Source organism: Venustampulla echinocandica (assembly GCF_003357145.1).
Source record: "Venustampulla echinocandica strain BP 5553 chromosome Unknown scaffold_1, whole genome shotgun sequence".
NCBI lineage: Eukaryota > Fungi > Ascomycota > Leotiomycetes > Helotiales > Pleuroascaceae > Venustampulla > Venustampulla echinocandica.
Window position 1 is genome coordinate 796,630 of NW_022474206.1, and position 14,777 is coordinate 811,406.

General features: G+C 49.8%; 4 protein-coding genes across 4 annotated transcripts; 2 read left to right on the plus strand and 2 right to left on the minus strand.

Moving 5' to 3' along the window:
* Nucleotides 1-2,046: 2,046 nt before the first annotated feature.
* On the plus strand, nt 2,047-3,099 carry BP5553_02795 (uncharacterized protein; the record flags this gene model as incomplete). Its single annotated transcript, XM_032011418.1, has 1 exon — nt 2,047-3,099. One exon carries the CDS (start codon nt 2,047-2,049, stop codon nt 3,097-3,099), a length of 1,053 nt encoding a protein of 350 aa, XP_031871111.1.
* A 2,035-nt stretch (nt 3,100-5,134) lies between these two features.
* Nucleotides 5,135-9,483, minus strand: BP5553_02796 (EF-hand protein; the record flags this gene model as incomplete). The annotated part of the gene is made up of 4 exons (XM_032011419.1): nt 5,135-5,164; nt 5,229-9,074; nt 9,149-9,300; nt 9,468-9,483. The coding sequence occupies 4 exons, from the start codon at nt 9,481-9,483 to the stop codon at nt 5,135-5,137; spliced, it is 4,044 nt and encodes a 1,347-aa protein (XP_031871112.1).
* Nucleotides 9,484-12,774: 3,291 nt separating this feature from the next.
* BP5553_02797 (uncharacterized protein) lies at nt 12,775-13,216 on the plus strand (the record flags this gene model as incomplete). The annotated part of the gene is made up of 2 exons (XM_032011420.1): nt 12,775-12,904; nt 13,002-13,216. 2 exons carry the CDS (start codon nt 12,775-12,777, stop codon nt 13,214-13,216), a joined length of 345 nt encoding a protein of 114 aa, XP_031871113.1.
* A 647-nt stretch (nt 13,217-13,863) lies between these two features.
* Nucleotides 13,864-14,766, minus strand: BP5553_02798 (Uncharacterized protein; the record flags this gene model as incomplete). The annotated part of the gene is made up of 1 exon (XM_032011421.1): nt 13,864-14,766. One exon carries the CDS (start codon nt 14,764-14,766, stop codon nt 13,864-13,866), a length of 903 nt encoding a protein of 300 aa, XP_031871114.1.
* Between the last annotated feature and the right edge of the window lie 11 nt (nt 14,767-14,777).

Consider the following 14,777-nt stretch of genomic DNA (forward strand, 5'->3'; position numbering starts at 1 on the left):
ATATAAACCGTCTTCCCCGGACTCGAAACCCTCTCCGAGAGGCTCATATCGACCAAACGACGTGCGACGTACGGCAGTACAGTTACAGTACCTGGTAGCTCGCGACTCCTAGCGACTCGACTCGACTCGTCCTCGACTCGAAACCCGTTACGAAGGTACAGTACTGCGCACGAAGCACCGCGTCCGCTACCTTACCTATACCTTACGGATTACTCCACGGGTCTATCTTGGGCTCTCGGTCCTCTTGTCAGCGGGCCAGCCTCCTCCTCGGGCTCCTCCACGCTGCGCAATCAATCCGGTGGCGACAAAAACCCTACCGTCCTCCAGACACCGATACACCAATACACCGCCGGTGCTCCATACAAGCCCGTCCCCGTCCCCGTCCCCAGTCCCAAGTCCCAAGTCCCCAAACCCCCAAACCCCCAAACCCTCCTGGTCGTCGGGTCCGCGTGCTCCCTTTCCAACCAGATCAAATCAAATCAAACCAGACCAGACCAAACCAAACCAAACCAAATTGCCCCCCCCCAGCCTCCTCCAGATTGAGTGCTGCCTCGCACTTGGTACCTGGCCTTGTATCGCATCGCATCGCGTCTCGAAGCCTGCACGGAACACAGCCAATCCAACTCGCTCTTCAACCCAAACCCGTCCTTTCGCCCCCCGAGCCCTATCATCGTCGCGAAAAGCTTCATCGTCGCAGCAATTGGCCCTCTGCCCCAATCCCGTGATTTCGAGACCCTGCGGGAAGGATCGTCGCTCTCGTCCATTCACTGAGTCCTGGAAGCTATTCACGTCGCGCATTGGAGGTGAGCGTTTCCCAACTCCTGTGCCCGCGGAAATTTAATCCAACGTTTTGAAGCGCTGCTGCTGCTGCCGCTGCCGCTCATCTTGCGGTTGCGCGTCGCGCTCGTCGGCAGCCTGCGTACAAGAAAAATCACCCGTTCACTAACGCCCGCTTTGTCTTGTAGCTACTGCTACCTAGAGAGGAAAAAAGCCTATCCCAAACTCGGGAGAAGGAAAAAGCGCTCTCCTCGAACTCTCCTACTCGAGAGCGCCGCCGTCGGTCGAGCGCGCACATCCCCAATCTTGCTTGCGACTCCGCATCCAAGTCAAGTCAGCAACCTCACCTCGCGCAAAGTCCGCCCTGCGCGTCACAAACCTCACGAGAACGCCTCTGCATCACCTGCACGGCGCAAATCAACCCCAATCTGAATTCGGCTCGCGCTCATATACTCGCGCCACACCGTGACGAGAATAGGAATTGAGGGGGGAAAGCCGGATTGACCAGGTAAGCCTAGTTTTGCATGACCTCTATGCATGGCCAACGCATCACACTGGCCCAACGCAAAAAAACAACATCGCTTCAAAACTCCCACCTCCCAATCGTTCACGGCTCCCGCCTGAGCATCAGCCAAACACCAGAGCTAATACTTTCCGCTGCATAGCATCCCCAGAGCCGTTGATAACTACTGGCGAAAGCCTCGTCCTTCCAGTGGCTGGTGTCAACTATTCCCCACGAAGCTATATACTACATTGTCTCGAATAGCCTCAAGCGCAAGCGCAATCACCCGCCTCGTTCTCTCACGTGGGAATTGAACTCGAGCCTATTCCGCAAGCCCTACGTATCCACTAAGACGCCTCCCGTCTACATCAGCTTGCATATGCCGTGCTGCGGTCGATTGCGGTGTACACCTACCAGATCGCCTGCCAGCACATCCACGCATACCGTTATCGAATTGACGAGAAGGCTGCTTTACTAGCTGGCATATCAGCCACCTGCCGAACTGCTACAACATCTACAACGCGTAGTCTGCGAGTCGCCACACTTCCAAACAGTTACTTACTCCTCGACGAGATCAGCGACTTTCATCAAGACTCAGAAACTGTAGTTGTTAAACTACAACCTCCCGCAACACCCGATTCGCGCATTCCGAATACTCGAGAGCTCCAGGCATCACCGAGAACGCGCCGCGCATCTTGGTCTCTGGCAGTTGCAGTTTTCGCACCACACATTATTCATTACACGTTCCCTTGGGGAATAAAGTCCAAATGATGGAGTACGCGCAATACCAACAACCGGCGCAAGCCCAGCATGGGCATGGCCAGCATATACAGGCGGGATATCCAAATTCGGGGCAACACCCAGGCGCAGGACCAACCATCACATCACCAGCCCAGCAACCACTTCACTCGCAACATGGCGTACATAGCCAAACGTCGCCAATACTATCGTCTCAACCTCAACAAGCTGGGCAAACTCAAGGGCACGCGATACATCAACAGATGAATTATCAACCCGCATATGGAGTCCAGCCTGGCATGCACTATGGCATGCCGGGAATTACGCCGCAAGCCGCTGCGATGGCAGCCACTGCTGCTGCTTCTGGCCAAGGGTATCCATACGCAATTCCTGACTCTGGTCTCTCGCAGACCTCACCAAAAATGGCGGCTGCAATTAAGCGGGAAAGAGGGCCACGATCGCCACAACAGATGAACAACCAGATGGGCCACCCACAGGTCAACCAAGGCCGAAGGATGAGCCAGCAGGTTCCATCTCCAGCAGTGGCAAATTCGCAGCCCATTATGAACCATGGTGCCCCGCGACCGCCCGCGCCCCCAATGCCCGCCAACCAACAACACGCGCAGTCCCCCGAACTTGTATCTGGAGCTGTTGAAGAGTCCCCGCTTTATGTCAATGCGAAGCAGTTCCACCGAATATTAAAGCGCCGGGTTGCGCGCCAAAGATTGGAGGAGGCTTTGCGCTTGACCTCTAAAGGAAGGAAGCCATATCTTCACGAAAGTAGACATAACCACGCCATGAGAAGACCTCGAGGGCCTGGTGGCAGATTCTTAACTGCCGACGAGGTGGCAGAGATTGAGAGGAATAAAGGCGAGGGTGGAGATGACGCTGAGAAAGGTTCTTCAGAGACGCCCGCGAAAGGCATACCGAACAGTGGTGGTGGTTCAGGGACTAAGCGAAAAGCGGAAACCGAAAATGCAACACCAAGCAAAAAGGCAAAGCTCAGTGGCCCTCCCGCGCCAGTACGAAGTAGTGCTGAAGATGACGAGGAGGAGGATGAAGATGCTGAAGACGATGGTTGATACTCCCCAAAATTGCCTCGGATCAGGAAAAAAACATCTCCTTTGTAATTTGTTAAAGTTATGATGCCATGACAGCGTTTGATTTTATCATCATGTTTGCGTGCTTCCATTTCGACTTCGGTTTCTCTTGACTAGCGACCAGGGGGCCATGCTTTCACATAGGTCGTTTCATTTGAATAGGAAGGAGATACCATATAAGGCGGGGAGCACGTGGTAGCTGGAGTTCTTTTGTTTTGTTAATCGGGTTGGGATGGCAGCATTGCCTTGGACTGAGCGAATGGGTGGAATTGGGCTGCATATACGGCTGGGTTGAAACAGGACGCTCATTTTGTCTTGGCTATTCCGTTTTCCTCCCACATCTCGCTCGCTTAGAGAACTAGAAATACCCCTTTGTCAAACATGTTGCATTTCCTTCCAATTACTTCTACTCCTTCCCCCCCCCTTTTCCTCCTTGTTTTCGACATATATAGAAGTCAAAATGAGGAGTGTTTTGGGTGGGACTGGATTTTAAATTCTTTTTTCTCACGACGGGATTTATTGGAATCGTTTTGTGGGTTTTGTTTGTTTTGATGGGTATACCGTATGGGGAACGAAATGATATGGGAAGGGAAGGAATTTTTAGAAAGTTTACTACATGTCCCTCACCGGATCTCTCAAAAACAGAACACAATTTTATGTTTTGGCCGCGCGCCGCTTTTTTACAAATATACCACCAAATTTGGGGAAGGAAGGAAGGAATGGAAATGGATGGAATATATAGGCGCCGGCGACAAATTAACACATGCACGATATCACGAAGGGCCCTTTTTTTCTTCTTTTTCTTTGCGTTGCTTCTTGTCATTAGTGGGTGTGGATGGGATACCTACCTACCCACCTACCTCCTCTTACTTACATAGTAGGTAGGGGGGTTTTGGGGGTAGCTGCTAGTTTCTTGCTGGCAAGGGGTGGTGATGATGATGATGATGGGAAGGAGGGCAGAGATGAAGGAGGGTTGGTGTATCATATTTTGTTAATTTGAGTTTGAAATCCTGGCTTGTATGGGGTCTGTTGTCTATTTGATAGACGGACTGGCTGGCTGCGCTTGCTGCTTTGCTGCTACCTGTGGAGATATTATACCTTTGATAACAATGCTAGATTGGAATTTGCATACCATGATACTTCTTTGTGTTCTTTGTAACTGATGTGAAAATTGTCGTGTGCTCGCTCTATCTGCAGTGAGGACTTAGTGGAGGGTTTTGGACATTACAACAAGCAGCACACAGCAGCCCTGCCGAAGACTCTGTTTCCTCATAACAAGCCACCTATAGGAGAACATAATATCCGAGTTAACCCCACAGCTTCTCTACATTTCAACCCCGATCTAGATACCAACACTCCATTACCGCTCAGCTTCCTCCCCTTTCTGTTTAGTCAGCGCCTAATAAGCGGGGAAAACAGCATTTTGCATCCTTCCTTCAGTTTCATTGCAACTAGAAGAGTGGCTGCCATCATGCTCCAGCAGAGACCGTTCTTCGAAAGCCGCTGCGGTTTGTTAAAGAACCACTTATATTGTTACCTCTAGAAAATCAACCATTTAGATTGTGCAAAACCCAATACGCCGCCTCATATAGGGCTTTATTAAAGAATGGGCTCTGGAAGGCAGAAGGCAGTGTCTATTACTAGTAGACCAGGTACCTTAGGCAAACGGAAACACATCAATCACCGCATCATCAGATTTTCACCATCGACAAATAAACACTATCTTCATTCTCGTAAAATGTAAACTAGAAAAGAAAGGAGTTGCCTAGAACGAGCTTTGATTCCGTACCCGGAAGGGGGAAAATAAAACGAATGCCTGCTAAAATGCTGCCATAGAATACAATATCACTGGACATTACAACTATGCACACACATGCCTCAATCCTGAAAAAACAACGACCGTCATCTGCCCTCAATTTCATCAAATTCGCTTTCATCCTCGACGAAAATTAAATTCTCATTCCCGTGCTCATATTTCGTTTCTCCTTCGAAATTTCTTGCTTTCCTCCAAACACTATCATGATTGACTGGCAAGGTAATTTGCAGCCTGTAAAGAAAAGAACTATGTTAACCCTCAAAATTCTCCGCGTCGCTTAAAAACCATTACTTACCCTTTCCAAATTATAATCGTATTTCTCCAGAGCAGCTAGTGCATCGGTCCTAGGATATCCCATCCCGGTCAAGTTTTTCAATATCGGGTCGTCGTGTACACCTGTCTCGGTGAGGGCACGCCCAGGTTGTGGTCTTTCGGCAGTAGGGCTAGGTGCAGCACCGTTGCCATTTTGTTGCGTCGTAGAATCTACGGCGTTTGTTGATCCAGTCTCGGCTGGTGCAGCTGTATCTAAGCCTGCAAATATGGCATCCCAGTCATGGCTATCGGCTGTGTTTGTAGCTGTTGTACTTGGGTGGGTTGATTTTGGGGATTGTGTGAATTCTGCGAAAACACTATCTCCCCCAAAGCTATTCCCGGAGTTGGAATGCTCCGCGCCCTTTGATTGAGGCGGACTATCAAACATTGGATTGAAATCATCAAGTCCAGAGCGGTCATTAACGGAGATATTGGCAAAATCGTCATCCACATCTCCTTCTTTGGCATCTTCTAAACCGTCAAAATCATCAAAATCATCATCGAAAGGGACTTTAGCGGGAGGAGCGGGTTGCGAAGATGTTGGAGGAAACCCGAATGGCACTTGCCCTGCCGCGGTTGAAGTCGAAGGCTCGGTAGAAGTGGTTGCCGCTGGTGCAGGGACATCACGAGATGGAAGGAGTCCAGAATATTGCTGCACATCTGAGTGGGCTTGCTCGCTGGGAGAGACAGCGTTGGCATATGCGGGTGGGGATATTTGAGCCCCAGGAGTTGGTGGCGCTGTGCCAATAGTTCTTGCCGATGAGGTATGTGATGTGCCCGGTCGTGCTTGAAGGGAATCACTCGGTGCCTCGCCAAGGGTACTCTTCGTCAAAGTTGGTGACTGAGCCGAGCTTGATTTCCTAGCATGACTAGGAGATGCAGGGGCGAAGTCGTCATCAAAACCTCCCCGGTCACTGCCGCTGTCACTATCGTCATCGTTTTCTAATTCAGCTATGGGTGGAAACTCTTTGTGGAATCCAGCTGGTGCTCCACTAGCAGAGCCTCCAGCCGAAGAGCCAGTATTTGTGCGTTCTTGCAGCTTAGCAGGGGCCCCAAATCCTGCAAATGCAGCATCAAAATCGTCCTTGGAGGTTCCAGAGCGAACTAGCTCCTTGTTGGCCTCAAACGGGTCAGCTGCCGCTTGCTCACTTAGGGTGCTTCCACCGGTTGGCGTCGCAATGATATTAGAGTTTGTCTCCCCAGGGAAGGCTCCGGGAATGGAATCTTTGGTGGCGCTAGCGGTAGGGGAAGCAGTAGAATTACGACCAAGGCCAGGAGATGCTGGTGCGGGATTCTCGGCTGGACCTGCTGAGGAAGATCCTGTCGGGGTCGTGCCAATGTAGTTTGTTGGCGTATCGGCGCCAGTAGAACTCTCTCCAAACCTGCTGTTGGGCGCTGATACTTGTCGAGATGATGTAACAGAGTCTTCATGTTCTGGGAAAGGTAAAAAGCTAGAGCTGATCTGCCGTGATTCAGGAGGCGGCGGGGGGATGTTTGATTGAGGAAGCTCTCTGTTGGAGGTTGCTGGTGATGCGGCCAACGTCGGCGATAAGTCAGTCCCGTTACCTGCCTGTGTATGTGAGGAGGCAGCTGAACCACTCGAAGTCGATTGGATTTCCTTCTCTTGTCTGAAAGTTGTAGGTGGCGGTCCTTCTTTTATCGTAGCGGCTTCGCCGAAGGCGGGGCCGAAGACATTCTCAAAAGATCGGTCGCCTTGCTGCGTGGGGGAGGTGTATGCGGACGTTGCTATTTCTGAGGAGCTACCTTGACGTCGGAAGAATGGGTTGTTGGCACTTATGGTTGAAGGGGTTGGGCTGGCAACCTGCTGCGAACTTGAAGATTGGGCTGGACTATGTGCTTTGGATGCTGATGCGAGGGTCCTGGTATCCTCTTCAATACTCTTATTTAACTCTTCAGCCTCAATCTTTAATTTCTCTCTTTCGCTTTCATTCGTCGCGAGTTGCTTTTTGTTGATGGCTACTAGACCTTTCTGCTGCCGAGCATCGGACCGCAGCTTCTCGAGAGCCGGCTTTAATTGCACAATTTCGGCATTAACAGCACGCATACGCTCTTTTAGACTGGCATTTTCCTGTTGGTCTGCCTGCAATGCTGTGGCGACTTGGCGGTGCTGGGTTTGTAAATCCTGATATGTTCCCTCGACCATCGCAATTTCAGTCTGAAGCTTTTTGGTCCCGTTTCGAGAGGCTGTAAGCTTCTCTTCCAAGCTTCTGACGCTCTGTGCTTCTTGTTCATACAAAGTTCTTAGCTGGGCCAGTCGCTGTTCGAATTCATACTTTTGGGTGCTTGCTTGGTTCAGCTCAACTTGGGAAGTTGCTCGTTGTCCTTGCACATCTTGCATCTTCTTCGTCAAGTTGCCAACTTGATTTGACAAGTTGGCAAACTCAGTAGTCTCGTCTGTGAGCCGTTTACTGATTTCTGGGTCATTGTCTCCTAGCAAGTCCTCTGTTACGGTGTTCTGTGGCGGCATGCTTCTCGACTGAGATGGACCAGACGAATTTGATCCACCAGTGGCCTGGTAACTCAAGGACTGCCCAAATGATGAGGAGGGGTTAAATGATTTGAAGATTGAAGATTGCTGTGGAGGGCTGTGGGTTGGAGAGCTTGGGGTTATAGGGGTTTTATTACCGAAAGGGTCGTTCAAGCCGGGGGACGCAGATCCACCAGTAGATAGGGGCGCCTGGCTGGGAGCAGGAACTGGTGATGACAGAGCATCAAGACCAAACAAATCCTCGGCAGCTGACTTGGGTAAACTCGGTGCGGCATCAAAATGCGGCGCCGTTGGGACAGCGGCTGGTTTAACTTGATTTCGCATACTTGGTGGGATCAAGTTCGGAGGTAGCGTGGCGGGGAGTGACTCTCTCCCATCACGTTTCCCTCGTTGCTGTCTGATGAGATACATACCAACCGCAAACTCATCTCTGCTCAAACGCCCGGCCGAGTTGATGTCCGCAAGATCCCATATCTGTGCCAAAGCCTCCTCAGGGAGCTTTGACTCACTGAAAAACGGCACAGCCTCTTCTCCAGTGATATAACCCTTGTTGGTTGTATCCAGGGTGCTATAAATGGCGTCGAATTTTGCCTTATCTGATGGAGTAATAGCCCATTCACCAACTGGGCCAGAATACTGAGCGTATTGTTGGGGGGCAGCGTAAGCTGAACGACTAAGCGGACTCCCGGCGCGCGGAGCTCCCGTAGCACCACTGAATTGTCTCGGGATGGCTGGGACGGCTGGGATGGAACTGGTGCCAGTCGCCTGGCGACTTGGTGGGCGTCGAGCCGCTGCTTCGTATAGACCAGCGGGAAGAACAGTTGGTAACGCTCGAAGAGTGCCGGCCTTGAACGATGCTAGCAGATGCATCGCTATTACAAATTCCGTGACCTGGAGGGCCCCTCGTTGTTCCGTATCTGCCAATGTCCATATCCGGACTAAAACCTCATTCGACAATCCAGCGCGCTCAAATATCTGCTTTGCTTGCTCCCCAGGAAGCTGGCCATTTTGTGCGCCCGACTTTTCGAATAGCGCCGCATACTGAGCGGCTTTGTCAGGCGTGAGGGGGGGAACTCTGATCGGAGGCGACCCGCTTGTTTGGGGTTGTAGGGCGCCTGGCGGGGGGCCAGGAGGAGGTTGAATCGTAGGGCTCATTCCTGGCGCAGAGCCTCCATCGAATTTAGGTAGAGGGCCAGGTCGAAGGGCCAGCTCAGGAGTTGGATCTCTTCCTGCCTGGTAATGTCCGATCAATCTTAAAACTATTCCAAAGCCCGCGGGTGTAAGTAGTCCCCGGTTCTCCTTATCCGCGATTTGCCATATCTAGATCGAGATATAGTTTAGTATCAAATGCTGCTAGTCGGTACATTGCATTATATGCAGCGAACGGTACGCACCTCTCCTAAAATGCGCGGCTCGAGTCTGGTCTTCTCGAAGAACTTCACAGCAACTTCTCCCGTAACAACCCCAAGCCCTTCTGTATCGGCTTGTCGAAATAACTGCCCGAACACTCGCTTCTCCTCCGGGGCGAGGTTCAGACTCGGTGCCGCTGTAAATACATCATCAGCCTCTTGTCCAGAAATTCAGGTACGTCACATCCTCCGAGCTCTGCCATGATCTGCAGAGGAGCATTCCGAAGCGCAAGTCCTCTAGCATGCACAGCAGAGTATAGCAGAGCACAGCAGACCTCGAAATATAAATTAAAGAAGCTCTTACTTGGGTCTTCGGCCATGGCGTTTGCACTATGGAGGCGATCTGGAGCTTCACGGTTCAGGGCTGTGCGCAGCGGGTATCAATGAGGACCCTGAAGCTTCAGGATTGACGGAGGGCCACGCTTCAAGCTTCAAAACAGTTCGATCAATGCTCGTACGTAGAACTGGGGGCGCGCAACGGTGAGGATGGCGATGATGGAGTTGACGGTCGATGGGAAGCTGCAGTACGCGGAAGTTCGGTGGTTGGAGCGAGAAGCGATCTGATTGGCGGATTGAACGAATGAGGGCGACGAATTGCTGGACGGAAACCATCAAGCGTCAAGCAGCCTCTAATTTCAACTTCTACTTCCACTTCAACCTCGTCAACGTTAATCCTCCAGCGAAAATTCGAGCCCAAGACTCAGTTCATATCCCGATCCACATGCAAAGCAATGCCGTCAAATGCATTTGAGTGAGGCGCGCAGGTGCAGGTCACATGCATTTAGCAGCTGCTGTGAATGGTCCCCTAATTGTCACTACTGATCACTACTTTATGACTACTGGCGCAATTGAGGGGGACGCGCCTTGCCATACGCTGGTAGCTCGACAAATGATTGCTTACGAACTCCCAAAGCCCAAAGCCCAAACGCAGTGCAACCCAACCGCCGCCTCGCAGTTTTACGCCCAGTGCGAAGGTTACCAATGCCAAAGCCCAAAGTCTCTGCGGGTCATTTCTACCGATAAGATGCGTCCTCGGGTTCCCCGAGAAAGACATTCCGCGCGAGATGCGCGGACTTGAGCACTGCTTCAAGGAAGGCCGTCGAACAAACCCGTCGAAGGCGATGGATATATATAACAACGTCGAACCAACCGCGTCCCAAAGCCTTCCCGCCACAATTCAACACTAGGCGCCACAAATGCTACTCTGAAGCTACTATGGGACTGCTCGAGAGCGGCCGTCAGTCAAGATCCCCCTCGTCAAGCTGCCGCGCATGAGGTGGGCAAAAAGATTTCGGTTCCATAATGCCCGGGGGAAGAGAGTTCATCCCACAACGAGACCCCTTCACAAGACCTTTGGGGATCGAAGTGCCATCTACCCCCGCATCCCAAGAAGTCGTTGGTATATCCGCATTTGGATCGCTATACAGCAATTTGGAGCCCCAAATGACGATGAGGATACCACTAAAAATAAAGCTATAAGGGCTCGGTTTTCCGGTATAGTGCTTAGCTGGTACTTTTCGTGTAACCACGCAGTGTAAGTGCTAATATAGCCGCCGCTGTGTGGCTTCGAACGGCAGAAGTTATTATCTGCTGTTTTGTTCTTTCTTTATAAGCAAGTTTTATTCTCGTCTTTTTGGCCAACCAATGCGGGGGGCATTTCGCTCTTCTAGATATTTGCTACCTGCTTCATGTGCTACTATTGGAGCGAAACGCATGCGTGCGCAAACCCACATTTTCTTCTCAACTGGCAATTCTTGATGACGTAGCTTAGGGCGCATACGAGATAGTTCCTAGGCACGTGTCACAGTGGCTGGTTTTTCCCTGGGGTAGAAGAAACAAAAGAAAGAAAGAAATCAATTAGCAACTGGCTATCATTCAAATGTTGGTCGCTTGAGAGAAGTACTTGGTCTAGCAAGTGAGCCATGGCCTTTCTGGTACATATTTGCAGCTACACAGAGGCACGCATCCATTACCAGCTTCCATTATCGCTCTGATCTGCAAGCGCTGAGATATATTGGTGTTTAGTTTGTCTTTTGTTGATTGAGCTCCGACAACGTAAAGATCGTACTTTGGAGGGGGAAGAGGGTGTGATAATCTTGGAAAGGATTTCGTGGGATGTCATACCATGAAACAACCGCGCCTTACCTAGCGGTTATTTGTTTGGTCCAGGTTTCAGGCGGCCGATAAGTTCAATGAGCCTGATAACCTATCTCATGACGCCACATGCGGGTCGTGCGATCTAACTTCGAGTAGGAAATCCTCTCCAAACACCAATAATAACGGATGAGATATACTTGCACTTGATACTATCCTAGCCTTTCCAGGACACCACACCAAATTTCGGTTTCAAGCACAATTAGCGTAGGGCATTAGATTATGGAGTCGGTGTAGGTACGAATTTAGGTAGCTACTTGGTGCTAAATATTTGTGACTGATCTGATCTACTCTTAGGCCTCATATTCTTGTGTACTGTTGTAGGCGGCATTAACTGATAACCTCGGCGTATGCAGTCATCTAAGCCCAAGATGTAGAGGCCGAAGATCTAGCCCCCAATTTCTGCCAATCGGCAAATCAAGAGCGATCCCCCGTATCGATCTTGCTCATCACTTGAGCATCTGGAAGCTGCGCCTCTGTGCGAAGCACATATAGTCCCTATGTTCTTGTTGCGAGTACGAAGTATAGTGCTGCCATATTTACAGAGGGAGTAACTCTTTACCAGGGGACATTGCAACGCTTTTATACACGGAGAATTAATTTTGATGAGAGACCTCTACCAATTACGGCTGCAAAATCCAGGTACAGTCACGACGCTGTCTTCATCCTATTGCATTGTGTGTTACTCGGGTATTGTATGAGTGTTACGGTGTATTCCTAGGATAGTCCCGCACAGCCTCAGGCCAAGGCTGAAGGCATGGAGCTACCAGGTACACACGCCGTTATGTACTTGGCCCAGCCCAAATTTATGCAGTGCAGAGCACTGACTTTACAAACCGTCCGAGTCTACCTATAAATACATATATTTTTTTGCACTTGGACAATTCATTTTAAAACATCAAGCTATTGGCTAACATATCCAGACAACGGGTATGATAAAACTCGAGATGTAAGCTTTTAGAATCCTATTCCATACCGCAAGGGGCTCCCAGCAGCATATCAGGTGCGATCCCTGCAGCATTTGCTTACCCTGCCTGGTTTGATAGGGCAGACCAATCTGACAGCAACGGGAGATGAGACACTTGGCTCGAGATCGGGTCCCCATAGAAACAACTTTGTACTTTGTACATGGGAGAGGATATAAGGCTCGAGGCACCCCGTGAGTTAGCGAGCATGTCATCAGCTCAAAACTCCCAGCCGCCCACTTGCCGTCCATCGCTCGTTTGAAACATCGTCTTATCCTCCCACTCAACTGTTCATTTTTGCAATTTCAATATCCTCCTTCACTCAGAATGTCTCACGAATGGAAGACCGGCCTCTTTAACTGTTGCCCTATGGGCATATGCAAGTTTCCTTCGCTGCTTATCGTAAGCATCGGGTATTAATAATTCGCAAATATAGGCCTGAAATCAACCTGCTGTCCCTGCATACTTGTCGGCCAAAACCACGAACGTATCATGCGGAATGCGGAAGCAGACCCCTCTGCTGTGAATGGATGGTGTCTTGGATGGTGCGCCCTCACCACTTGCTGTGGCGTAGGATGGATTTTGCAGATGCTCGACAGAGAGGCGATGGCCGAGAAACACGGTACGTGCAATTAATCTTCCGATTCAAAATATCCCCATGACCCGACGTCACTCAATTCTCTGTATATGTTTATTTACTGACATATCTTACTGTGCAGATCTTAAATATTCAGCCTGCGGTGGATGCTTGACAGCGTTCTGCTGCTCATGCTGTGAATCTATCCAGACATCAAAGGAACTCGATTACATTCAGCTTCAACACCGCGGGGAGAACGGATATACACCTAACGAGAAGATGGAGGCTATTCCTCAAGCTCCCCTGGCTCATCAACCTCCTCAACATCCTCAACCTCCTCAACCTCTTAAACAATAGATACCAGGCTACCTAGATCGGAGAATTAAAGAGTTAAAAGATATGGGACCCAATTTCGAATACCGTTAGATGGGTTGGAAGCACTGGAGTTTACAATATGTCCTTTTGAGCGTTGATGGATAATTGTATCGATCGATATTGTCATGCTTATGAATGAGTAGGGATTTCGTCACTTGTCATCCTATATTTCTGGATGTTTTTCTATGTCTGGTATACGTTGAATGTTTCGAAGTATACAAGTTATTTTATACCCCATGCATTTAGACCATGTTCAACTTATACTTTATAGTTTTTGTATAAGATTTGCTTTTTGTGCGACTTTTGATATTGACTAGATGCGATTACCAACTTTTGTCGATTTTTTATCGATGCTACATAGATAGTTCGAACTTTTCCCACACTCGCAGGTGGCAGCCATGGTTTGGTTGCGTGAGAATGCCTTCATTCCCCACCCTTGCTACCCCACACCTACTTATGACTATACGGCGTATATATTTATAGTAGATATATATATATCAAGCTGCATCGAGTGACCAACCAATTATACCCACTTCTTTCATCAGAACTTCTACGTCCACCGGTTTCCTCACCTCGCCTCTCAGCAGCAATCATTGTCCCGCCTTAGTGGGTTCGATAAACCGGTCTGCTCACAGCCATAGATCTTGATAGATCATCTCCATCATAGCGGTCTCAGCAGGCCAACCGTCAATAACGTCCCCTACCTTACAACACCAATCGTCGTCCCATTTTAAAGCGAAAAATGCAGCAAAATGCTCCCAATACACTGGATACCAACCCGCAGATTCCCAATCAACAAGCGAAACATGAAATTGCTTTCTATCCGGGGCCGATTCCACCTCTACCTCCTCTACTGGGATCGGTTTTCGCTGCAAATCTGACTGTGTGAACATGGGCATTCTACCATCAACTACAAGATCCCGCATTAACTGACTCTCGAAAAAGTCCGCTAGATACGAATAGCGCTTATTATCTTGTGCATTTAATCGCGATTTCGAGATCAGACCCTGTACAAGTGTACGCTCGGTCGTAAATGGGCCCGAAACGTGAGCTGGGTATTTGGGCCAGTAAAACAAGTGATGGGGAATATGGCTCTTATTGACTGCGCCAAAGAAACCTTGATGTGGCAAGCTGCGGATACCCCTTAGAATATCCCTGATTTGGACAAGAATGCGGTCGTTGTCCGGGTTTGGAAGAGTCGGCCAGAGCGATTCAAGCGTTTTTCCAGGTAGACGTTCCATCAGGAGGAACAGACTCCGGTCAACCCCCCTCCACATCGCATATAGTCGAGGAGCGAATCCTAGGAGGTTATTCCGCTCGAGGAAGAGTAGGTTTTCTCCTTCGATTTCGTCATTGGATGGGCTGTACTTTGCGATAAAATGTTTACCAACGCTTACAAATTTCCTGGTTGCCCAAGCCTCGGCTCCCTTGATGATATCGTTTGATACTGGTATTTCCGAGGTGGTAGGCAGAGGTGCTGGTAACTCTTTCGGATTCCTAAAGTAGGGGATGCCAAGAGGTATAGTGGACATTTTGTTCATGA